This window comes from Neomonachus schauinslandi, chromosome 10 (assembly GCF_002201575.2).
Source record: "Neomonachus schauinslandi chromosome 10, ASM220157v2, whole genome shotgun sequence".
NCBI lineage: Eukaryota > Metazoa > Chordata > Mammalia > Carnivora > Phocidae > Neomonachus > Neomonachus schauinslandi.
The window spans coordinates 109,616,048-109,641,148 of record NC_058412.1 but is presented as its reverse complement, the minus strand read 5'-3'; the positions used below and the strand labels follow the sequence as shown (position 1 = coordinate 109,641,148).

General features: G+C 53.5%; 1 protein-coding gene across 1 annotated transcript; it reads left to right on the top strand.

The window, feature by feature from the left end:
- Nucleotides 1-3,814: 3,814 nt before the first annotated feature.
- Nucleotides 3,815-24,888, top strand: TGM6 (transglutaminase 6). The gene is made up of 13 exons (XM_021689331.1): nt 3,815-3,821; nt 11,270-11,443; nt 11,934-12,176; nt 12,950-13,068; nt 14,338-14,466; nt 16,164-16,341; nt 16,915-17,053; nt 19,471-19,574; nt 19,652-19,894; nt 20,567-20,908; nt 23,334-23,488; nt 23,781-23,914; nt 24,735-24,888. The coding sequence occupies exons 1-13, from the start codon at nt 3,815-3,817 to the stop codon at nt 24,886-24,888; spliced, it is 2,121 nt and encodes a 706-aa protein (XP_021545006.1).
- Nucleotides 24,889-25,101: the final 213 nt, after the last annotated feature.

Here is a 25,101-nt window from a genome sequence, read left to right as displayed (position 1 = left end):
AACCAGCTCCCAGCTCTCTCGTGGGGGAGTGGGGGATGCTGATGCTGCTGGTCTGAGGACCACACACTCACAGATTCACTACTCTGCTGCTGCCACTCTCCAAGGCAGGACCAGACAGATGCCCTGCGTCTTGGAAAAGTCATGGTGCCCTCCAATCCATATAATTAAAAAAATTTTTTTTAATTAAAAATTAAAAGAGTAAATTTGAAATTAAATAAAGCCCCCAAATGCTTCTTTTTCCCAAAGTGAGCACTTCAAATTTCTTTTTTTAATGATTTTTAAAACTTGTTTTTGGTGCGCACACTTTGCTGGTGTGAAGCCTATGAGTAATCCATTACTGTTCAAAGGGCGGAGGTCCCACCTAGGTCTCTGCTGCTCTGAGAAAGCCTCTCCCCTACCCTCCGCTGCCCACGAGGAGGCCCCTGTTTTTCTGTATTCCCCCCACCAAAAGGACAGAGGACGTTAGCGTGACCTCCCTCTCCACCAGATAGAGGGCTCAGTGCTGGAAGCAGGTGAGAGGACAGAGAAGCTCTCCAGATGTCTGTCGTCAAGGAAACGGAAATGCAAGGATGCCAAAACAGCTCTGCAAAGAGCATGACATTTCTTGCTAAGGGCAAAAACCTGGGAAAAAATGACATTCCCATCAATTCAGGGAAAGGAAGCAAAATTATATAAATTGGCACTAGAAATCCACTAGTGATGAGTGTGCACGCGTGTATTCGTGATCTGGAAAGGGAGCATGACATGAGTGGGTCATACAGTTAAGTGAAAAGGTTAGGCTATAAATCCACGTCTCCGTACAGCGGGACATGTGTGAATTTATTTACATATGTTTGCAGTGACATGCATGTATACCTTCTTCTTTCTCTGCGTTGCTTGGACTTCCCACATGAGTATATATTATTTTTACAATCAGAAAAGCAAATTATTTTTAAAGATTTTTATTTATTCAGGGCACCTGGGTGGCTCAGTCAGTTAAGTGTCTGCCTTTGGCTCAGGTCATGATCCCAGGGTCCTGGGTTCGAGCCCCGCATTGGGCTCCCTGCTCTGCAGAGAGCCTGCTTATCCCTCTCCCTCTGCCCTGCCGTTCCCCCTGCTTGTGCGTGCTCTCTCTCTCTTGCAAATAAAAAAATAAAATCTTAAAAAAAAAATTTAGGGCGCCTGGGTGGCTCAGATGGTTAAGCGTCTGCCTTCGGCTCAGGTCATGATCCCGGGGTCCTGGGATCGAGTCCCGCATCGGGCTCCCTGCTCCTTGGGAGCCTGCTTCTCTCTCTCTCTCTCTCTCTCTCTCTCTCTGTCTCTGTCTCTCATGGATAAATAAATAAAATCTTTAAAAAAAAATTTATTTATTTGAGAGAGAAAAAGCACAAGCAGGGGGGAAGGGCAGAGGGAGAGGGAGAAGCAGACTCCCCACTGAGCAGGGAGCCCTATGTGGGACTCTATCCCAGGACCCTGGGATCATGACCTGAGCCGAAGGCAGACACTTAACGAACAGAGCCACCCAGGTGTCCTGGAAAAGCAAACTATTTTTAAAGCATGTGTTTATTCCACAGGCAAGGATTTAATTTGTGAAGCAACATTGGGGTATCCTGAGTTGTCCCAGTCTTTGGTTCCTGCCTGATCATGTAGAATCAGAGAAGGTCAGAACTGGTAAGACCTAGTCTGCAATCTTATTAGGCACCAAGGCCCAGAGAAGGTAAGTGACTGGCCGAGGGTCACACAGCCAGTTTGGCCCAGAGATAACAGAGCCCAGTCTCCTCTCTCTCATCCCAGAGTACATTGCTCTCCTCTAAGCTTGACTATGAATTGACGTCTGGGGTTGTTTGGGGCTGGAAGGGGGGGGTGCTTTTTAAATGCCCCATTTTCTGGGAGCCCAAGTCCAGGCAAACCCAAGATGAAAGATAAAGGGCCCTGGATGAGACTGTGATTAGTGGGGAGGAGCCTGACCCGCAAGGGCAGAAAAGCAGCCTCAGTAGGGCCTGGGTCCGCAGCTGCAGGGCGGGAGGGAAGGAAGAGCCTGGCCCGGGGCCAGGAGGCTGTAATTAAAGGCAGTGCAGGCCTGCAAACAGCCCATTAAAGATGTTTGCCCTGCATCAAACTCAACCCTTCTGCCTTTCCACATCAAACACTTGGGGATTTTATACACTTTCCTGCATGCTCAGGTGATCACAGGGAGCCATGGTGCACAGTGCTTCCTGACCTTGCCCCTTCTTGCCCCCAACCCCATCTTCCAGAGTACCCCCCTCACACTCCCCCTTTCCTCCCTGACCCAGCCCCACCCAGCCTCTGTGGGCCCCAAGTCATCTGCTCAAGGCACTTACCAACAGAGAGAAACTTCCCTCCCAGCTCCCAGGAAGATAAAATTCCTTCTATTTCATTCGATGAGATAAAACTTCACAAGCTTTGAGGTCCGGAATCTTGGAGCCTTGGGATCTTAGCCTTTGAGCTAAGATGATGCTTCATGCTTTAGGCCAGTCCTTTCAGGTCACAGGTGGAGAAGCCAGGGTTCTGAGATGAAGAGGTCTTGCTGAAGGTCATGAGCACGGGTGGCTGCCAGGTCTCTAAGCTTCAGGCTGGAGCCAGCTCACAAAGTCGGGTGAATTAGCCTTGGCTTTGAACCCAAGAGCCACTCCCCTCTTTCTTACTGACCTCCTCCCAAGAGCCTAGGTTGATGTCACTCCTGGAAGTTGCACTGACACGGAGAGACCCTGCAAGAAGTCCAAGGAATCGGGCTGTCTGGGCCCAGACAGAAACGGGAACTCAGTTTCTCCCCCAGTTTCTCCTTCCAATTTCCAGGCTAGATTTCACTCAGGCAGAGTGGCAGGGCAGCATGCCAGCTCCCTTGTCCCACCCCGAAGCTCAGAAGTCCCAAACTGGAAAGTTCACAGACTTTGAAGAGGTGGACAACCTCAGGAATGGTCCAACTCCCACAGGATGAGCGACTGCCAGAGCCGAGGGACAAGTGAGTCAGGGTCCCTGGGCATCCAGACCCTGTCCGTGAGTTATCTCAGTCTCCCCCAGGGTCGCCCTGTAAGGAGAGGCCCCTGTCTTCATTTTACTGCTCCTGTGACCAGGAGACGAGCTGGCCTTCAACCCCAGGCCTACGTGGGTCTGAAGTTTCTCCCTCTGAAACTCAGGGCTCCTTTCTGGAGGCCGAGGCTGCCGGTGGGGCCTGTGGGAGGCAGAGGGTGTGGCATGGTTGGGGGCCTGGCCCAGGGGAGCACTGCAGGCCCTAGCCCTGTAGATGCCTCCGGGAGCCCAGCACAGAAGAGAGCACCTTGGCCCGGGAGGCTCCTCCCCTCACCCAGGCTGGGAGAAGCCAGCCCCAGACCAGTTGCCATGAGCCCCGGGGTCCCGGCCCCGGCTCTGCAGCTTATTACCATGTACCTTGAGGGCACCCTCTCTGAGCCTCCGTTTTCTCATCGGAGGGCTGCTGGGAGGGTGAGAACGGGAGACCACAAGCCCAGTTCCCGTCGGCTTTCCTCTTCCCCCTCCTCTGTTCTTGCCAGGCTTGTGACCTTTCTGGGCCTCAGTTTCTCCCACAGACCAGCTCCCAAATCTGTGTGCAGAAAGCCTCTTGGCTGAAGCCACTCCCACGCTGGACACCCTTGAGGTGCGAACCAGGGCAATTAGTGGGTGATCAGGTGTCGCTGCTAGGGTAAGAAGGGCCACGCCTCCTCTAGGATTCTGACCGTCCTGCCTGGCAGCGCCCTGAGATTCGCCGTGTGAACTCGGGGCTGGCTGGCTGCTCCCACACGCCGTCCACACGGTCTGCACACCGCGCCCCAAGGAAGCAAGGGCAGGCTGCCCCGGCATGGCAGGTGAGTGGGCAGGGCCTGGGGCCTCGGGGCACAGGACCCCCGAGGGGAGCTTCAGGAAACTGCACGATCCATGCGCTGTTCCCTCATGCTCCCAAGAACATGGAGGCCCAGAGATAGAAAGCGCCATCCCCAGACGGCCGGGCAAGGCCATGACAGAGCCCTTCCTGGCCTGGAGCCAGGCCTTCCCCGCCCACCTGGCGAGCAGGGGAAGAGAGGGGTGGGTAGAGAGAGGCCCCATGGTCTGTGTCCTCTTCAAATTCCCACCCCACAGACTCGAGGGCAAGAGCAGCTCTGTCTGAGGTGAAAAGAGCTACGTGACCTTGAGCAGGAGAATTTGCCTTTGGTGCCTCCATTTTCCCATCTATAAAATGGAAATTATTACAAATCTTCTCACGGGCCTGCTGTGAGGAACTGATGAGACCGAGTGTGCCAAACACCCCACAGTATCTCATGTGGGGCCTCATAGGCAGCAGACTCAGAAAATGCACCACCCTCTGTGGGTCCATTATAGTGAGGGGCAAACTCACTTCCACCCCAGGAACTCATCTGCTAGCTAACAATTACATATTTTATGCCTCCTCTGGCTCGGTGCTGGGGTCCAGGGGGTGAGCAAGTCAGCCCACGCAAGGGTCTTACTCTCGTAGGTCTTTAAAGGACTTTCCTAATTCTATGCCTCCTAATCTTCTATTGTCCAGGATCATGTGATAATCATATGAGTCAACTCTTGTTTATTTTTTGACTTTCAAAGGCAGGTAGTTTAATTTCCTTGTCATATTTGAACTTCTTCTCACTCCACCCTGGCAGTTGCTAACATTTACGGGCATCCTGGGCCCTGGCTCTTGGGCTGGGTCTGCTCCCTGAGGGCCTTGCCCCCCCAGCTCACTCCCAGATTGCTGTTTCAAGAGCTGGGGCTGCTTCTGCCCTGTTAGCCCTGGGTTCCAGGGGACTGGCTCTGCTTCTTTTGGGATCTACATTTCAGGGCACACCTAGAGGTCCTTCTTCCCTAATTATCTGATACACTATCAGACTTAAAGTTGACAAAGTTTAATGGCTGAGAAAAGACCCTTCTGGGAGCAGAGTCAGGGACAGGGGTTTCCAGTGTCAGATCTGTTACTAACTTGCTGGATGGCCATTCCTCTCTCTGAAGCTCAGTTTCCCCTTCTGTAAAATAACGGGGAGACCCATCACACCTAGCAAATAGAAGTGACAGATAGTTAGGTCGAATTCAGTTCCTTGGTCGTCTGGTTCTGGGTCTTCCTGGTTTCTTGGGGACCTACTCCTCTGAGCGGTAAGCACCTGCCCACCATGGAATCGGTGAATGAATGACCAAGACATTGGATTCTGAAAGCAAAGTGCGTGGCCTGCGTGCTGATTCTCCTCTCCCCGCCGTCCATGGCAGACATCACTAGTTGAGCCCCGAACTCCCTCCCTCCCCCCCTCCCCCCTCCCCGCCATGGGACCTGGATGTGGCCCCGGGATTCTCCTCAACATAGTTCTTCAAGTAGTCCTACCAGTCGATCGGCGCCAGCAAATGAAGAAACCTTTTGCCATTATTGGATTATAATAAGCTTTCAGCTCGGAAATTCTAAGAACCGAAGGACATACTCTGGGCAGAGGTTGGTTCTGGCCAGGAAGTTCTCACTATTGCCTAGTGGTGAGAGAGGCCAGCAGCTTCCAACAGGACCAGAAAGGAAAGGGAGATTGGACAGTGGCCCCAGGCAATGCCCCAATTATCATTTAGCTGTGGAGGTCAGGTGCTCGTGATGCACACTAAGGATAGGGTCATGGTGGGGCCCATTAAAAACCAATTAAGCGGAGTCCAGAGTCTGGGAGAGATTGCTGATGTCAGCAGAGCCTCGTGGGCTCAGTCCCACTGGCCAGCCCTAGGGCTAGGACAGAGATCTGGGGAGGAGAGCATCACCAGCTGTCTGGTGTCACCCCAGGGCTGGAGGAGAAAGAGTTGGGGGGTGAGCTAAGGCTAGGGGTGGGTTGGTGGTGAAGAGCGGGGGCGGCGGGGCAGGAGGCAAATTTTTCCTCCAAGTAGGACCCATTCTTAGGCTGACGTCTGGGGCCAGCAGGTGAGCAAGGGAGCTGGAGAGAAGATGCACTTGGCCGGGGGTGGAGTGGCAGGAGGGGCAGATGGTGAAGGATCTTGAATGGCAGCCTCACGGCTGTGGGTCTGATGGCTCTGGAGCAGGGGAAATGACACGCTGACCCTCGTGCAGTCAGGAGAGTCCCTTCTCCTCGCAGAAGCTGGGTTTCTCCATAGTAACGGGATGGACTGAACAGCATGAGCTGGGAAAAGCTGAGAGGCTGTTGGAGCTGTGCGGTAATTTCAGCAAGAGGTGAAGAGGGGAGAGTACAAAGAAAACCAGTGTGTGTGGGAACAGGGAAGGGGCGGACCGAAGCGGTGGGGGAGATGTGGGGAGAGCAGGAGGCCCACCCTGCACAGACCCAGCAAACTGTGGACCCGGCACCGGGCTAAGTACCACATGCAGAGGGAGACCGCTCACGCTGGCCGACGCTTGTTGCCGGAGAGTGTTTATTAAATGGCTCCTCTCATTCTCTGGATTTCCAGGCTTGGGAGACACATTTTCTCCCCGCCCTACTTATGGTCCTTACCTCCTCTTCCCGAAAAGCCTATGAGCAAAGTATTATTATGATTGCCACTTTCCAGGGAAGGCAATCTGAACCTCAGAGAGGTCCATTCACTTATCCAGGGCCACACAGCCAGTAAGTGGAAGATTCGGGAGAACACTGGACAGGCAGTGAGCAGCTCTTGGGCAAGTGCTGATGAAAATCAGATTCATAAGCCGCACGCGTACTGAGCACCTCATAGGGGCCAGGTACTGCGCTAAGTACTCCACATGACTTGTTCCCCTTCAGCGTTACCACCTGAGGGGGCGGCTCCTACCACAATGCGCATTTCACCGGGAGACTGAGGTTCAGAGAGGTTCAGTCACTTGCCTCAGGTCACACAGCCGGTGATGGGTGAAGCCTGCATTTGAATTAACGTGTGTGCCTCTGAAATCGCCGTGGAAGGGAAGGCCAGGAGAGGAAGGTGGGTGGGAGAAGGAAACGACAGCAGCTGGAGGGGCCACGAGGCTTCGCGGTGACAGGACAGGCGGAGAGAATGCTCTCACGGCATCCCTCTTCCCTCGTGTCTGGCGGGCACAGCCTCAGGTTTGGCATCCGTGGGCCTTGAGCTCAGGGCTGGAGCTCACCCCGCATATCCCCAGGGCGGGGGCCCCGGGGCTGACAGCACGTCCCCCAGTGTGTCCTCAGGGCCTCAGGGGCAATGTCGATCAGAGAAGTCCTCCCCCAGCCGGTGTGACCAGCCTCCGTCAGTGCAGGCTCCGGGGTGGGGGGGCATATTGTGGGCAGGGGCTGAGAGGAACCCCAGGGGTATCTGAAGCACTTGATTCAGCAAACCGCCAACTACCAGCTCTTCTGGACTCATTTCACAGATAAGGAAACTGAGACCCAGAGAGAGGAAACGACTTGACCCCTATCCCATGGGGAGCCAGCGGCAGGTGCCCCACCTAGGCCCAGGACTGCAGAAGGAAGGAAGACAGGAAGGAAGGGCCAGTTTGGGAATGCGACGGGTTGACAGAGGGGATTATGCGTAGGTGGGGGGCACAGGGTGTGGGCAGCTGACGGGGCACTGGTGTTGATCCCCAAGGGTGTGCCAGGAAGCTCGGGAGCTCCCCTTTTCACACCCTTGTCCCAGCTGAGGGACAGGGAGGGACATCCATTCATCCAACCAACATTCACTGAGCCTCTACTGGGCCCTGGGCCCTGAGCGGGGCTCAGCCGACGCAGACAGAATGAGACCCGGGCCTTGCCTTCACGGGGCTCACAGCGGAGGAGAGAGACATGTAAGCAAACAATTATGTCTGGGCTTCCTTGATGACTGATTAGAGACACAGCCTTAGTCTCGGCAGAATTGGAGCTGAGCACATGGAGGAGGCGACGTCGGGTTTACTTTGATAGGGGTTCTGGAAGCCATCCCGCATGCACACCTATCTCCTGGCCTTGGGCTGCCCCATACGAAGGCCCCCCCTCCTCTGTGCCCAGTGGTCCCCATGAGGGCTGAGGAGGACACCAGTTAGGGCCCAGTTGGGCTGTAATCACCAGAAAAGTGGCTTTCTCCCTGTGGGATCCTGCCCCCGACCCCCAGCGCTCACAATCAGCCCGCAAATGCCGGGTCACGAGGGTGTGATGCTCCCGAATACCGATGGCGCAGGAACCGGAGCAGTGACCTCCGGGGTCAGGGCAGGCATGGCGCGGGGAGGGTGGCAGCTCAGGATTTCTCAGTAACAGCTCTGCAAAGTCGGCAAGGGCCAAAACCAAAACAGCTGTGTTCTGTGAGGGTAAGGGAAAGGCCGAGCAGGGACAAATGGGGGCCGGGGGTGGGGGGGGAGTTGCAAGAAAAAAGTCTTTGGTTCAGCGGAAGGAAGAACTTTTTAACATCGGGGCGGTGGATGAGCCGCCTCTCAGAGGTATGCAAGCTGGAATTATGATCCTGTGGTCACCGAGAATTCGGAGGAGGGACTCTGACTTCGGCAGGAAGTTGTGAGAGAGATGGTCTCTGAGATTTGGGGGTAATGATGGTAATAGCAGAGTGACTCATTCCACTCCTCCTGCCCCACCGCGATGAGGCTCCAGATGCCCAGAGGGCAGTGGGAGCTGGTTTGAGCTGTGACAGGGAAAGGTGAAGCCAAGATGGGATCCCTGGGACTTGAACCCATGACCCGGAGCCCAAGGACTCTTTTTACCTCCTAACCACCCCCCTCACAAGAATCCCTGGGGCGAGCCAGCACTGAGAAAATTACCACCCAATAACCTTATCCCCTGCTCCTTGCTCATCCCCTACAAAACAAAAGGAAACGAAACACAAAAAACAACTGCATCCTGTTCTGGCCTGTCCCCGCACGGGGTGTGGCTGGATTGGTGTCCTTGGGCAAGAAGTCCCTTTCTTTCCATCTGTGGGTCTCAGTTTTTGTCCGTAAAATACAGCCCTGGGCTTCTAATGGCCCTCGCACCTCTCCTGCTATCAGACAATCCCGTACGTAAAAGGTAACTGGGGTTCCTGCCTGTGTCTGCAGACAAAACAGAGGCCACCTGAGCTCAGACTCCTGGGACCTGAGAGGAAGGTTCCTGACGGAGAACTAATGGGGCTGGACGGGTGGTGGATTCCATTCTACTATCAGGCGGGAGAATTAGCGCGCGAGGTGGGGGCAGGGGGCAGTCCTGGCTCTGCTATTCTGGCTACCGCCAGACGGGATCGCTGTTGGAACCAGTCCTTGCTCACCCACCGCCCCGCTGCCGAGCTGGGGACTCAGTGTGCGCCGTGTTACGTTCCCGTTCACCTGTTCAGTCATTATCCCCAAATCATGATGCCCTGCGAGGGCTTCCGGCTGAGTTAGAGCTAGCTAGAACCAGCCTTTTCCAGGAATCTCAGGCCTGGGTATCGAGACTGGAGCACCAGCCTGGCTCCTCGTAAGTGGACACTAGTTGAAAGACTTTTGCAGTCTAGACAAGAAGGATGTCCACAGCCTCCCAGTGGAGGTCTCCAGAACCAGGCTGAGGAGCTGAGACTCTTCCTTGGGGGAGGAGAAGCACCCCAAGAAGTCGTGGAAGTCGGGGGCAGAGTACCTACATCTGCACCGTTCACAACTGCCTGTCGCTGGTCCACAGTCGTTAGCTGCTGGTGAAGAGTAATCCTGGGACCAGGTCCATTCCAGCTACGGTGGAAAGATGGGAAGAATTACTTACAGGGCCTGCGTCAGGGCTCCCAGGCTGCACAGAGGACTTGGACTTGGCCTTGACCATGGGAAGAGGCAGAGGTTAAGCCGGAAAAGGGACAGAAGCCTGTGGTATCAGAGTGCAGGTCCCACCTTCCCCAGGAAAGAACATGACACTTGCTGAGTGCCTACCATATGCAAAATGCCACACCACTGGATTTCCTGCAGGGGCAGTCTTTTTGGCTGAATCCTTCCAAGAACCCTGTGGGGTAGGTGCTGTCATGGCCTCCACTTTTTAGATCAGGACACTGAGACTCAGAAAGGTGAGATGTGCCCAAGGGCACACGAGAGATGACCCAACTAGAGTCAGGCTCCAAATCCTGCGTTTTCTCCATCCCACACCCCAATGACGCAAGACAATTCCTGGTCTGGGTCCTTGCTCACCAGAGAGGCAGGATAGCATGGAACCCTGGCACCACCCATACTAGCTGTGTGACCTTTGTAGAGTGACTTTACCTCTCTGTGCCTGAGTTTTCTCATCAGTAGAATGGGGGTAATAGTAGTACTTACCTCAAGGTTGTTGTCGTGATTAACTGAATTTATGAATGTAAATCACAGAGGATGATGTCTAGCTCATGGTGAGTATTGAATATATATGTATTAGCTATTCATCTTATTACTCTCATTATCATACTTGGGGGCAGGGTGGCTTTCACATCACCTGGGAGAGTCTTACCAGGCCTCTAAGTTAGGATTTGCATACTGGAAAGAAGTTGATTGTTATTGCTGAAGAAGAGTCCTAAGGATTTATCCAGATACCAGAGTTGCATGTTGAAAAGTTTTGCAGGTATGAACTGACAACCCAAACTTGGATGTGAAAGGTGTGTCACGGGGTGCCTGGATGGCTTAGTCAGTTAAGCGTGAACTCTTGATTTTGGCTCGGGTCATGATCTTAGGGTCATGAGATCCAGCCCCGCATGGGGCTCAGCGCTGGGCGTGGAACCTGCTTAAGATTCTCTCTCCCTCTCCCTCTGCCCCACCCCCCTCTAAAAAAAGAAAGAAAGGAATGGAGGGAGGGAGGAAGGATGGAAGGAAGGAAGGAAGGAAGGAAGGAAGGAAGGAAGGAAGGTCACATTTACTGATACTATTTAAAGGAAATCTAACTTTGGGTCCTGATCCCACTGGGCTTGTTGGAAAATTCCATCCCAGTTATTCCTGGGGCCCCTGCATGTTTTGCTTATCTACTGCTATATAACAAACCGCCGCAACACATAGAGGCTTAAAACAACAGCAATCATTCTCTCACTCACAAACCCGCAGTCTGGGCAGAGCTCGGTGGGGGCAGCTGGGTTCTGCTTTGCTTAGAATCAGTGGAGGCAGCATGACCAGAGGCTGGAGGATTTGCTTGCAAGATGGCTCGGTCCCATGGCTGCCAAGTCGGTGCTGGCTGTCAGCTGGGCGTTCGGGGGGCTGGGGGCTGGGGGCCAGGCTAAGAGTAATGGTTCAGTATTCGCTAAATCAGTGTTCACGGCAACTTTGAGGAACGTAAGTACTGCGAATAACAAGAGCCAACTGCATATGATTAAAAGTAGCTGCATGAGCCAATGACTGGCAGGTTGAAGCAGGTGGGCGGGCAAGGCAGACGTGGATGAGACACGTGTCAAGGGCTTGGCCTCACCTCTCTGTCCTCTCCCTGCCCAGGGATCAGAGTCACCAAGGTGGACTGGCTGAGCCGGAAGAACGGTGCTGCCCACCACACCCAAGAGTACCCCGACCCCGAGCTGGTGGTTCGCAGGGGCCAGGCATTCACCTTGGTGCTGGAGCTCAACAGACCCCTGGAGGAGCAGGAGACCATCATCTTCACCATGCAGACAGGTAACTGTCTCGCCAGCGCCCCCTGCTGGTCTACATCCAGAAAGCTCTGTCTTGTGACCAGTGACCTGAGACCCTTCGGTCATCAGTGCAGACTGGAGGGAAGCAAGTCCCAGTCCCTGCAGGTGGGCTGAGCTCTGACCCATGGAGACTTTTGATGACAGCGTGCTGCGTGCAGATGGCTAGCAGGATCGATGATGCAGCCCTGGAATTCTCTGCCTACTAAGGAATCTAGGGCTCTGGAAAACCACGGGAATTCTTCACGGACTTTTGGAGCCCAAGCTTTTCTTTCCTAGACAGACATATGACAGACTTTGATTTCAGGGGTCCTGTCACTTTCTCCTAGATCCAGGAGGTGGATGGGAAATCGGGAACAGCGGGGGTGGCCCCCAAGAGTGTCCCGGCGGTTCAGGGAGTGAAGTTGGCATTCCAGGCTTGTAGCTTTTCTGCTTCTCTAGAGCTGGGTCTCCTGATTCCCTCTCCTCTCTGCCAGGACCCCAGGCTTCTAAGGACCAACACACCAAAGCTGTGTTCCAGATATCGGAGCCGGAAGTGGGCAAGACCTGGACAGCCGTGGAGGAGGCTCAGACGGAGAACAGCATGACCGTCAGCATCACCAGCCCTCCCAACGCTGTCATCGGCCGCTACCGGATGAGCACCAGGGTCTCTTCTCGCCGAAAACAAAATGAGCGGAAGCTGGGCGAATTTGTTCTCCTTTTCAACCCGTGGTGCCCAGGTAGGGGCTGACAAGTCCAAGGCAGAGGATTTCCCGGAAGCTGTCCTAGAGGCGGGCCTGCCCTTAGCAGGGCATCTGGGAGGCAGGCTAAGCAACAGGGAGGTAAATGCCATGCCAAGAGCTTGGCAAGAGCTAGGCCTAGGCAGAAGCGGGCCCTGGGCAGAGGGACCCGGTGGCAGGGACTACAGAGGATCTTGTGCCAGAGGGGCAGGAATCAGTGGTTTCTGGTGTGCGGGGCCAGTCAGCAGGGATGGGACCTTGTGGGAAGAGAGGCCCGGGCTCTCGCCATCAGCAGCCTGGTTTAGTCCCTGCTCTACTAAGTTGCCTCCCTCTGTGAGTCTTGGTTTCCCCATCTGTGAAATGGGAGTTATAACAGCGCCTACCTCTTGCAATTACGGTGGCAATTCATAGTGCTGATGCTTGTAATGTACAAAGTACATCGTAAGGAGTACTGGAGTCAGTATTCTGATTAATATTTAAGAAATGTGAGGCTGCTGTCGGCACCAAGCAGGGTTACCCAAAGGGTCAGGATTCTTAAAGTCCCTCAGTCTTGGGCTGGGTTGGGGTGGGTCTCTGCCTGGGGAATGGAGTCCCCCAGGTGGAATGGGGCTTGGCCAGAAGGCAGCCTAGGAGCCTGTAAACCCCTCTGCCCCCTGCCCCGCCCCGTCCCAAGCCCCCAGGCCCCATCTCGCTGCTCTCCCTGATGTAGCCCCTGCCCCAGGCCTGCAACACCAGAGCCCCAGCCCATGCTGGGCCCGACAACTGCTTTTCAGAGGACGACGTGTTTCTGGACTCAGAGGAGGAGAGACAGGAGTATGTGCTGAATGACAGTGGGATCATCTTCCGAGGCGTGGAGAAGCACATCCGAGCCCAGGGCTGGAACTACGGGCAGGTCTCCAGGGGCACAGGCCAAACAGGGGATGCAGGGTGGGGCGTGCAGGAAGTCAGCCCAGGAGCCCTTCTGTCTGCTCACTTCCTCCCAGCAGGGACAAGCTGGGCTGACTCCTAGAGCAAATCCGTTCATCACTCACTGTTAGCTGTGCCAAGGCCCTGCGCTGGGTCCTTGGGAAGGGGAGGTGCTTTGGATACAGTGCATTGTAGAAGAAAAAACAGCCTCGATCAGGGGTTCTCAGTCTTGTGCATGCACCAGAATCCCACGGAGGGCTCTTTAAAACACACAGATGGCTGCCCCCCCCCGCCGCCCCCCGCACCCTGCCGCCCCAGAGTTGCTGATTCGGTAGATCTGGGGTGGGGCCTGAGAATGCGCATTTCTAACACGTCCCAGGTGGTGCTGCTGCTAGTCAGGGACCACACTTAAGAGCCACTGACCAGATAAACAGTTACAATAAAAGGTGTGATGGCGGAGGGGAGGGGGGCATCAGAGTGGTAGAGATGGGGTCAGAGGGAAGTCAGAAGAGCATGAAAGAAAACTCCACCTCGGGGATTGCGGAGGCTTCGTGGCATTGGGGCTGGGTGTCCCAAGCCGGGCGCGATGTGGCCAGGTGGAGGGCAGAGCCCATAGCAGCATGGCGGCGGGAGGCAGGGAACAGAGGAGGCTCTGCTAGAGGAGTCCGGTCGGCCTGGGCTTCAGGTTGGCGGGGCAAGTTAAAGACCCTGACTGTCAGGCTGAGGAGCCAGAGGTTACTCTGGGGCTCAGGGGCTGGGTAGGGACCAGGGACTAGAGAGTCTGGGGTCCACTTAGGGGGTAACCACTCCTCAGCACCCGCCTCTTCTTGCCATGTGGCTCCCCAGACTTTCCAAAGACCCGCCAGAGACCAGAAATCATAATTTGTTTTTAAATGCTGTCAAAGATCCTCCAGTTTTTAAATGCTGTCAATTCGTTCAAAGGTCTTTGGAAAAAGTCATTTAAGCAATAGGGGTGTTCCGGCAGGATAGATGTGGCTCCAGAGTCACCCGTTTACCACAGACTTTACTGTGGGGGGTGGGGAGTCCAGGGGGTGGTCACTGAACCGGGAGGGACATGATTAAGGTGCAGCTTCTGGTTCCCAGTGACTCTTTGAGGGAGGGTTCCTGAGACTTGGGGATGCTTTGCGGTGTCCCCGGGGTGGCGGTAGACAAATTCCCCTGCACGTCACAAGGGACCCACTGGGTACGCATCGTGGGAGGCTCTGGCCTCTAAGCAGAGCCTCTCTGGGGACAGTTCGAGGAGGATATCCTGAACATCTGCCTCTCCATCCTGGACCGAAGTCCTCTTCACCAAAACGACCCTGCCACCGATGTGTCCCGCCGCCACGACCCCATCTACGTCAGCAGGGCCATCAGCGCCATGGTGAGGAGCCCCGCCATCCCTGCATACACATGTCCTCCTGGGTCCCTGAGCCAACCCCGGGGTCACACCCTGTGATTTTCCCAAGTTGCTTCTTGTTCTAATTCTCTATCACTGCCCCAAATCACAGCCAAAACTCAAGTGGCACAAAACAACCACTTATTGTGCTTAGAGTTTTATAAATCAGGGACTTGGGCAGAGCACCGTGAGGACGCCTGTCTCTGCTCCAGGATGCTTCAGTAGGGGGTGTCTGAATGGCGACCGATGGTGGGACTGGTTTCATGAGACCATGTATCTGGGGCCTGGGTTCTGGCAGGCAGGGCTTCTTTGGTTCTCTTCCATGCTGTGTCTGCTGGAGCTGGGATGTCAAGCTGGCTTGCTCACTGTCGTGTGTGGCCCCTGGGCCAGGCTGGTTAGAACAGCTGAGGCCGGCCCAGTCAGAACAGCTGAGGCCGGCCCAGTCGTGGCCCTCTCTCCATGCAGCCTTTCCATGTGACTAGCTTGGGCTTCCTCACAGCATGGCGATCTCCGGGTAATCAGATAGAGCTGCTGGCTGCTGGCCAGACAATGGTTCCAAAACAGAAGAAGCGGAAGCTTCGAGTCCTGGAAAGCCTGGGCCTGGAAATTGGCACCGCATCCCTTCTGCCGTAGTCATCGGCCAGAGCAGTCCCAGGCCAGCCCAGATTCAGGGAGGGGGGTACTCAGGCCCATCCCTCCGTGGGAGGAGAGCCATCTTTATTCTGTTACACACAACAATTCCTCCTCCTCCTCCCAAGAGAGCCAGAAGGCCTACTGCAAGCAGGTGCTAAGACCAGTGGGTGGGTATCTGTGATTCCAAAAATGTATGAAGCTGATTTTCTCAGAGTAGATACGCCTCATTCCTCGAGACCTCAGACAAGTGTGGGAGCCCAGAGACTCAAAAGCAGTGACCAGTTCCAGACAGTGGAGTGACACAGCCCTGTGGGATAGCAGGACAGGCTCCAAGTCAGAGTCCTGAACTGAAGGATCACCCGCACCTTTTTTTTTTTTTTAAAGATTTTATTTATTTATTTGACAGAGACAGAGATAGCGAGAGCAGGAACACAAGCAGCGGGAGTGGGAGAGGGAGAGCAGGCTTCCCGCCGAGGAGGGAACCCGATGTGGGGCTCGATCCCAGGACGCTGGGATCATGACCTGAGCTGAAGGCAGACGCTTAACGACTGAGCCACCCAGGAGCCCTCACCCGCACCTTTTGCTAACTTGCTGTGTGGCTTCTACAGGTCCCTTAACCCCTCTGAATCTGTTTAAAAAAAAAAAAAAAAGGAAAATAACAAAACCTACTTTAAAGTGGGTTAATATAGTGTGCAGAGAGCCCTTAGAATACTGCCTGCACACAGTAAGCGTCTAATGAATGTTAGCTGCCTCTGTAATTATACCACCAACAGTCCCCGAAACAGATCATTTAAAAGAGGAAATGCTGTAAAATCATAGGTAATTTTCAACAGTAGAGTATCCCAATGGAAGGTCATTGAAGATGATAAATGGTACCAAAAGTAGGTATTTTAAGACTGCAGATGCCCCCAGTTTTTCGGGGAGTTTAAAAGGAAGGGGTGGCCCCCAGCGAGGAGGTGGTCCAAAGTGTGAGATGATTTTGCAGTAGCGAGGTCCCGGGGAAGGAAGCCCCGCCCGTTGGTGGACCTGTCGGCGCCTCCTCTGCGCAGGTGAACAGCAACGATGACCGGGGCGTGGTTCAAGGCCAGTGGCAGGGCAAGTACGGCAGCGGCACCAGCCCCCTGCACTGGAGCGGCAGTGTGACCATTCTGCACAAGTGGTTCAAGGGCAGGTTCAAGCCAGTCAAATACGGCCAGTGCTGGGTCTTCGCTGGAGTCCTGTGCACAGGTACCCAGGGAAAGACGGTCCCCTGCCCCCCACCACAAGCTGGCTCCCTCATTTGCCTTCATTTGCATACACTTGCACAGACCCCACCCTGAGTCCACCTCTTTTGGCGATGGGGAAGGAGAAGTCTGGTTAATGATGAGAGAAACCAGGTAGTTCATTGACATGACTTTTGATCTTTTATTTTGCAGAAGGAGGCCCAGATCCTCCTGTCTTGAGCTCTTTGAGTGTCCCTGAGCAAGTCCTGTGGCCCCTAGGCCTCTGGCGCCGCAGGAAAATGAATGGGCGATTATGTGGCTATTATGTGACTTCCAAGGTCCCACCAGCCTCAGAGCCTGGCTGTTCATACGGGGGGTGGCATAGTGTCTTCGGAAGTCTCCGGAGAGGTTGTACGGGGAAGGCGGTGTTTCTGAGAGTGAGGCAGGCAAAGCAGACAGAGACAGGGAGGGGGTGTGGCAGATGTGGGTCCTTGCCACCTGATGGGGGGGGTCCCTGCCACCTCCTAGGGGGTCCCTGCCACCTCCTGGAGGGTCCCTGCCACCTGCTGGGGGTCCACACCAGCCTCCTGCTCTTCAGTCCTTAGGTGCCTGGGGATCGCCACCCGGGTGGTGTCCAACTTTAACTCAGCCCATGATACGGATAGGAACCTGAGTGTGGACAAATACGTGGACTCCTTCGGGCGGACGTTGGAGGACCTGACAGAAGACAGCATGTGGTGGGTCGTAGTCCCCTGGGTCGCCAGCCCAGCCCCAGGGCTCCCTGAGCCCGTCTGCAGGAGGGGTGGCCCCGGGACACATGACCCAGAGGCCAAGGAGGGGGGACTCAAGATTTGACTGCCTTGAACTCCAGTTCCCCCTCTGTGGGACTCTGAGCCTTCCCCGAGATTCCCTGTGTGTCGTTACCCCTATGTTCTACCCCTGCTTCTCCGTCAGCAGCCGTGCGCCCTGAATGTGTCCCGGGGGGGGAGATAGCCTCCTCCTCGGTCCCGACAAGACTCTTCCCACAAAGCTTTAAACAGTTCATTTTAATTTAACTTTTTATTTTACTTTTTAAAAGATTTTATTTATTTATTTGAGAGCGCAAGAGAGAGTGAGCACACAAGCAGGGGGGGTAGGGGGAGAGGAAGAAGCAGACTCTCCACTGAGCAGGGAGCCCTACTCGATCTCAAAACCCCAGCATCACGACCTGAGCTGAAGGCAGACGCTTAAATGACTTAGCCACCCAGGCGCCCTAATTTAATTTTTTAAAATAGGAAATACATGCATGTGCATTAATATTCAAAAGGTACCAAATGGGTGACAGGGCTAAGCCTCTCTCCCGCCCGGTTCGAGCCTGGCGTCCTCCTCACAGGAGGCAACACTGCGACGAGCTTCTTACACCTCTTCACAGGGAGGCTCTGCAGATACCAGGACGTACATACTCACAGTCCCTCGCTCCCAAGCTTTTTACCCACTTAGTATCTGCAGCATGATGTCATCCTGCTCATCTTGTTCTACATTTCAGAATTTTAAAATAAGGTTTTAGAAATAATAATAACACCACGCTCAGTGAGCACCTAGTCTATGCCAGGCCCAGTTCTAAGTGCTGTGCATATACGGACTCATGAATTCCTCCAGACAGTCTTGTGAGCAAGCTAGCATTATTAGCCCTATTTTGTCGATGAGGAAATCCAGGCACAGAGAGGTTAGGTAACCTCTCTAAGGCTGCACAGCAAAGTGAGTGGAAGAGCTTGGGTATGAACCTGGTCTGCCTTTCAGTTGTATAGAAAACCATAGTCAAAACCAGGAAAAACCAGGTCTATAGCCTCATTCCTTCCCTCTGCCTCTCTTCTCCCCTTTCCTCCTCCTTTTGGTTCTCCTCATTCCCTCTCTCTGCAGGAGCACCAAAAAAAAAAGTCTTCTCTTTTGATGCTGGGACCCCTGTCACCACAGAGGTTATCAGATTACACCCAAGTCCTTATCCAGATACTCTCCCACACAAAGACAACTACCTCCTTAAGAGGAGTCCTGAGGTCAGCTATAAAGATGCCAAGTCCGGCAAACTGGGGTTTGTCTCTCCTGCTTCCTTCCTGGGTGAGCCTTGTGCAAATGATGTCACTTTGCTAGTCTCATGTTCTCATCTTTAACACAGGAAACATAAAGTCTGAACTCCTTACCAAGACCTACAGAGCCCTGCATAATCTGACTCCTACCTACCCCCCCCCAATGCTGGCCTTGAACCAGCATTCTTTCTGTTCCTTGAAGACACAAAGATTTTCCTTATCTCAGAGTCTTTGCACATGCTGTTCCTTCTGCCTGGAACACTGTTCCCATCGCTCTTCCGATGGCTAATCCTTTCTTATTTAAGCCTCATCTTAAATGTCATTTTCTTAGAGTTGGTCTCCAGCCGTTACTCACCACTCAGGTCTCTCTCTTTCTTCACAGCATTTATTGTTACTTGCATATGTTTTATTTATCTGCTTACTTATTTTTACCCATCTCCTCACCCCTCTTCTCCTTTCGTAGAATGTAAGCTTCATGAGGGCAAGATCTTGTGTCTTTTTTTTTTTTAATTTTTTTTTTAGATTTTATTTCTTTGAGAGAGAGAGAGACAAGAGATAGTGAGATAGAGAGCACAAATGGGGAGGAGAGGGAGAAGCAGGCTCCCCACAGAGCAGGGACCCCGATGCGAGACTCGATCCCAGGACCCTGGAATCATGACCTGAGCCGAAGGCAGACGCTTAACCGACTGAGCCACCCAGGCGCCCCAAGATCTTGTGTCTTATTTGCGATTGTATTTCTGGTACCTTGAACAACAGTTTCTTGATATATATATATCAATATATGTATATATATATACACACACACACATACATATACATGTATATACATATATACACATACATACATACACTACATATATATGGAATATATATATATATACACACACCTATATACATATACCTATATACATATATTTAACTCTCAGATTGTATATAGAACTGTTCACCAATATGGTTCAATGAATGGTTCCTAAGATTCAGCCCCAGTACTGCAGTCTGGGGCCGGGGCCTGGCTCACAGCAGGAACTGGCCATCCTCTGGGCCTCTGTGCTCACTGAAGGCCCCCCTGCCCCCTCCTCTCTCTGTGGCAGGAATTTCCACGTCTGGAATGAGAGTTGGTTTGCCCGCCAGGACCTGGGCCCCTCCTACAACGGCTGGCAGGTTCTGGACGCCACCCCCCAGGAGGAGAGCGAAGGTATGGGCTCAGCCGGGCGGGTCGCAGACCCCCGCTTTCCCTCACCCATGCTGCTCACGGCCATCCCTCCTGCCCAGGCGTGTTCCGGTGCGGCCCGGCCTCCGTCACCGCCATCCGCGAGGGTGACGTGCACCTGGCCCACGATGGCCCCTTTGTGTTCGCCGAGGTCAACGCGGACTACGTCATCTGGCTGTGGCATGAGGATGAGAGCTGGGAGCGGGTATACTCGGACACAAAGAAGATCGGGAGGTGTATCAGCACCAAGGCCGTGGGCAGCGACTCCCGTGTGGACATCACCGGCCTCTACAAGTATCCAGAAGGTAAGGGCGATATGGCGGCCTCCGTCGGTCTCCCAAGACAACCTGTCTGCTCTACGGACCACCACAGGCCAACCGGGGCCAGGCCCCTCCCCGCGGGCTATGATGGCAAGGGAAGCAGCCATTACCCAGCTCTAGTCCATCACCGCCGTGTAGACAGTTGGAAGGGAGCATGACTAACAACATGGAATTTGGAGCCAGACTGCCTGGGGTCAAATCTTGAGTCCCTTAGGAGTTGCTTTATTTCTCTGTGCCTTGGGTTCCTTATCTATAAAATGGGGTGATGGTAGCACCGACCTCCCCGGGGAGGAAATACAGCGGCTAGAACTGTTGTGCGCGGCACCTAGCACGTCTACGCGAGTGTCGGCTCTCCCTATCGGATGAGCCTTCAGACCCAGTTGTCAGAGAAGCTGCCAACCTGTATTTTTGTGCGAAATTTTCCAATCTGGAGTTGTTGGCGACGAATTTAAAACGTATTTAAATAGTCCCAGAACCAAACACGGTGCATATGGCTGGTTCCTGGGCTGTCAGTCTGAGACCCCCCCATGGCCGTGGCAAATCGAAGGGGTGAAGGAGGGATGGTTTTGCCTAGAGAGGAGGGGAACTGAGCAGAGAGGCCCTGGGACGGGTAGAGGAGGAAAGGGGTGCCCGCCTCACCGTGCGTGATGCCTGCAGGGTCCAGGAAGGAGAGGCAGGTGTACCGCAAGGCCGTGAGGAAGCTGTTCAGTGTGGAAGCCTCTGGGAGGAGGACCCGGGTCCGCAGGATGGGCGGCCGTGGTCTTTGGCGCGAGGACCTCCTGGAGCCCGCCACCAAGCCCAACATCACCGGCAAGTTCAAGATGCTGGAACCGCCCGTGCTGGGCCACGACCTGAGCCTGGCTCTGTGCTTGACCAACCTCACCTCCTGGCCCCAGAGGGTCCGAGTCAACCTGAGCGGCGCCACCATCCTATACACCCGCAGGCCGGTGGCTGAGATCCTGCACGAGTCCCACTCGGTGCGGCTGGGGCCGGCAGAAGGTAGGAAGGCCCCCACTTGGGGGGACCTCGCCAGCCCAACCCCTTAATGGGGGGTGGGGAGGGCGGAGCACACCTTCCCAGCATCCTGCACTCATTTCCAGGAAAGACAGGGATGTTGCTGGGCATGTGTTCAGTGCCTTGCCTCTTGTCCCCAATTGACAGGTGAGAAAACTGAGCTCAGAGGGGCTCACTAATGAGACTAGTAATAGAAGTCCACAATCATCTGGTGGCAAACTCGGATGGAGGTGAGGTGATCGCAATCCCTCTGAATATTTACACCCGGAACAAATACCTGCCGGGAACATTTCACAGTCTATGGAGTATGCCTCGTCACCTTCCTAAAATCCAGCAAATTCTGGAGCCCAGCTGTCTGCAGGTGTCCCATGTGAGGGGCATGGACCAGTAAGCAATGGTTACTAAGTGCTTACGTGTGCCAGGCCCTGTCCTGAGAATTCTGTACACATCAGCTGCTGTCCCCACAACATCCTCTGTCCCCAGGCCTCCTTTCCTCCCCTCCGGTTTCTGTCTGTCTGTCTGTCTCTCTCTCCCTCTCCCCCCCTCACATAACATTCTGCACTCTAAGGATTCACTTAAACAAAGAAATTGTTCTTCTGGGCCCAGTTTCAGAAGCTTGTGTGTTTTGACAGAGGGAAAACATGTGAAGGAGACATCACACACCTTTTCATTTTTTTGCTTTTACCTTTCACGAAATCCAAATGGCAAAATAACACTTCATGAGGAAATATTAACTAACATGCACTTTCTCCTGGTTTTTTTTCATATTAAAAGTAATATGTCTTCATTAAAGGTTTTGAGGGCACAGAAAAAGATCACCTGTGATCCTGCCACCCCCCCCCCATAAATTGTTAACATGTTTTCCTTCCATATTTTTAACACCTGTTGCTTTTTGCCAAACAGGTCTGATTACACTGTGGGCACTCAGTGTTTATTAGTGCCTCTCTCTGTTCACATTACATTGTTATTTACATATTTTTATAAGCTCTCCGTCCACATCATTTTAACAGATGTATAATCTTTAAATAAATATACAGACAGTTCTTTTTATATGTGGTGGGAGTCAGTTTGCTAATATTTTATTGAGGAGTCTTGGAATTTGCATTTCTAACAAGTTCCCAGATAATGCTGATGCCCCTGATTCCAGGACCACGCTTTGAGAACCACTGATCTCCTGCCACACAAGGAGTAAATGATGTAACATATGTAAAGTATTTGGTGTCATGCCTACCACCTAAGGAACATAATTTATTGTAGGGATTGACAGGATTATTGAGATTATAAATTGGAGATAAATATTACTGGCTCATGGAATTGTTGGGAGGATTGAATGAGTTCATCAACGAATGTGCTTCTAAGTGCCCAGCAGTAAAAGTTAGTAAAAATTAGCTTTTATAATTATTAATTATTGCTGTTATTGTGTTAAGGATTCTCCCAGTCATGACCTACTGGACTAAGGAAACCCATAAAGCAAGGTAGAGTTTTGACCGATGGATCGGCATTTGGGCATTCAAGAAGCACCTGCTATATGCAAAGCTCTGGGAGACCATAAAGTGAACCAAGTTCAAATCCTTTAAGGACCTTTTCCACAGGTTGTAACCCGACGCCCTCAGGGGCAGGAAGGAAAGAGACACACGGGAAGAGCAGTAGGGGGTGGTAGGGCCGGGAGCAAATCAGAAAGAACATACCGTAGCTAAAGGAAAAAAACATACGTGGTCCAAAAACACCCAGATATGACTGGGAGTCCGCTGGGGCCTGTGGCGACCCATGCTCAAGAGAAGGAAATGCACAGGCAGGGTGTCTGCGGCTGGTGAGAAACCCAGATGGCCTGGACCACGGGAGCTCAGAAGGCAGAGGGCGTGAGATCACTGAGTGGGGTACCCGTGAAGGCTTTCCACCTGGGGGGGGCTGACTAGGATGGGCCTTAATGGGAGGGAGGATTTGGAGAAGCGGTGAAGAAGTTGGCCTCCTCACCGGATTGGAAGCTTGAGGCAGACCTTTGACCCCCCTCTTCTCTGCACCTAGCACATAGTAGGTGCTCAAGAAACAGTGAGTGGATTCCTGATAATGGACTGAGAGACTTGCATCTGGAATGATTAGGGAAAGTTCAAACACACCTCTGGGAGTTCTTGGAGAAACAATCTGGTGTCATTGGTAGCCAACTGCCTGAATTTGAATCCCACCTCATCTTGGCTCCTTGATTTACTTGCTGTGTGACACTGGACAAGAAACTAACCTCTCTGAGCCTTAGGTTTCTTCATCTGTGAACTGACGATAATAATGCCTGTCTCAGGTTGGTGGCAAGGACCAGAGAGAGTGTAATTAGGAATGGAGCCTTCCCTCCCTCCTCTTGGGTACTGTTGAAAGAGATTGTTGGACCCCTAACTCCCACCTCTGCTTTCCCTTCCAGCAAAAGAGATCCCAATCACAATATCTTACTCTCAATATAAGGAAGATCTGACAGAGGACAAGAAGATCCTGTTGGCTGCCATGTGCTTTGTCACCAAAGGAGAGAAGCTCCTGGTGGAGAAGGACATCACTCTGGAGGACTTCATCACCATCAAGGTGAGTCCCATCTGCATCCACCTCCATTTTCCTGGCAGGCCCCCTTCACAGCTAGGGGAGGGCATCAGAAGCTGGGGGGTTTGTGCTTTTGGCTCCGGTTTCAGCTCTCAAGGGCCAGAGACAAGTGGCATGGATGGATATAATGGTGGAGCTCAGTAAGGGGGTAGGTGGATGCAAGGGGTGGCCATGATTCATGCCCAGGCCAGGCTCCAGCCAGCATCCTAGCCGGGACCTGTGGGTTTCCTGGGGGAGTGTGGAGGAGGACGATGACTTATGGGGATCACCCCTCCAGGTGCTGGGCCCTGCCGTGGTGGGGATGGCAGTTGTGGTGGAAGTGATGGTGGTCAACCCCCTTCTGGAGAAAGTGGAGGACTGTGTGCTGATGGTGGAGGGCAGTGGCCTTCTCCACGGACAGCTCAGCATCGAGTAAGTGTCAGCCTGGGAGTGGGAGCCCTACTTTCCTTATATGATGGGCCACAGAGAAGCGGCCAATGGAGGGGGCTGCGGGGAAGACTCTGGACCCCCAGGAACCAGCTCACAGCCTAGACACACCAGCCTTCATTTATTTTTTCCTTCCTTCATTCATTTGGTCCTGAGCTCAGTCATATAACTCATCCACTCACCCACCCACTCGTTCACATGACCCTTAATCAGAATGACCTGTTCTCTGAGCCACGTGGCAACCGTTGGGAACGCCAAGATGACCAGATGGGGTTCTGCCTGGAGAAGTGTTCTCATAGACAGGTGGTCCTTCAAATGAGCACAGTGTGATTTGTGCAGAGAGATGGATCCCCAGGGCCCAGGGAATCAGAGGCAGCCCTTAATTGGGGATGGGGTGGAACCAGGGAAAAGCTACAGTGGAGCTGGCCTTAAATGATGAATCAAGAAGCTTTTTAGGCATCAAGAAGGACAGAGGGCTTCCCAGTCGGAGGTCTCAGTGGCTGGGGTCATCAGGGAAGGCCTCCTGGAAGAAGAGGGACTTGATCTGGTCCTTGGGTGCAATTGGAATGGGAAGGGCATCCTAGGTGGGAGGAACAGTGCAGACAAAAGCCCAGAGAGAGGAAGTGTATGGGATGTTCAGGGCACAGGGAGGGGACAAGCCTGGCATTAAGCTGGAAGCATACTGACAAGGCTTGAATGTCAGTCTCAAGGTGTGACCTTGATCCCAAGGGCTCTGGAGATGGCAGGCCAGACTCGGGAGGAGAGGGGCCTGATGGTCTGCCTTTCTCCCATTCCCTTTCCCCAGTGTGCCCAGCCTGGAGCCCCAGGAGAGGGCCTTGGTCCAGTTCAACATCACCCCATCCAAGAGCGGCCCGAGGCAGCTGCAGGTGGACCTCATCAGCCCCCACTTCCCGGACATCAAGGGCTTTGTGATCATCCACGTGGCCACAGCCAAGTGACCGTCCGCCACAAGGGGCTGAGAGCGGGGGAGATGGCCCCCGTTCCTTTCCGGTCCACCTCTTTGTCTCTCCTGCATGGGAGCCAGGAGGCCCGGTTTCCAGTTCTGCTTCAGTTTCTGCCCCACTTGGTGAATTTGGGCGAGTCCCTTCCTCTCCTGGGCTTCAGTTTCCCCATCTGTAAAATAAAGTGTGAGACTTAAACTTTTGGCCAAC

Excerpts from the sequence above, each read along its gene's own strand:
- TGM6 (XM_021689331.1), top strand. Across the intron at positions 19,895-20,566 it reads CCTCTACAAGTATCCAGAAG|GGTCCAGGAAGGAGAGGCAG; the intron begins GTAAGGGCGATA and ends TGATGCCTGCAG. Across the intron at positions 23,915-24,734 it reads CACGGACAGCTCAGCATCGA|TGTGCCCAGCCTGGAGCCCC; the intron begins GTAAGTGTCAGC and ends CCCTTTCCCCAG.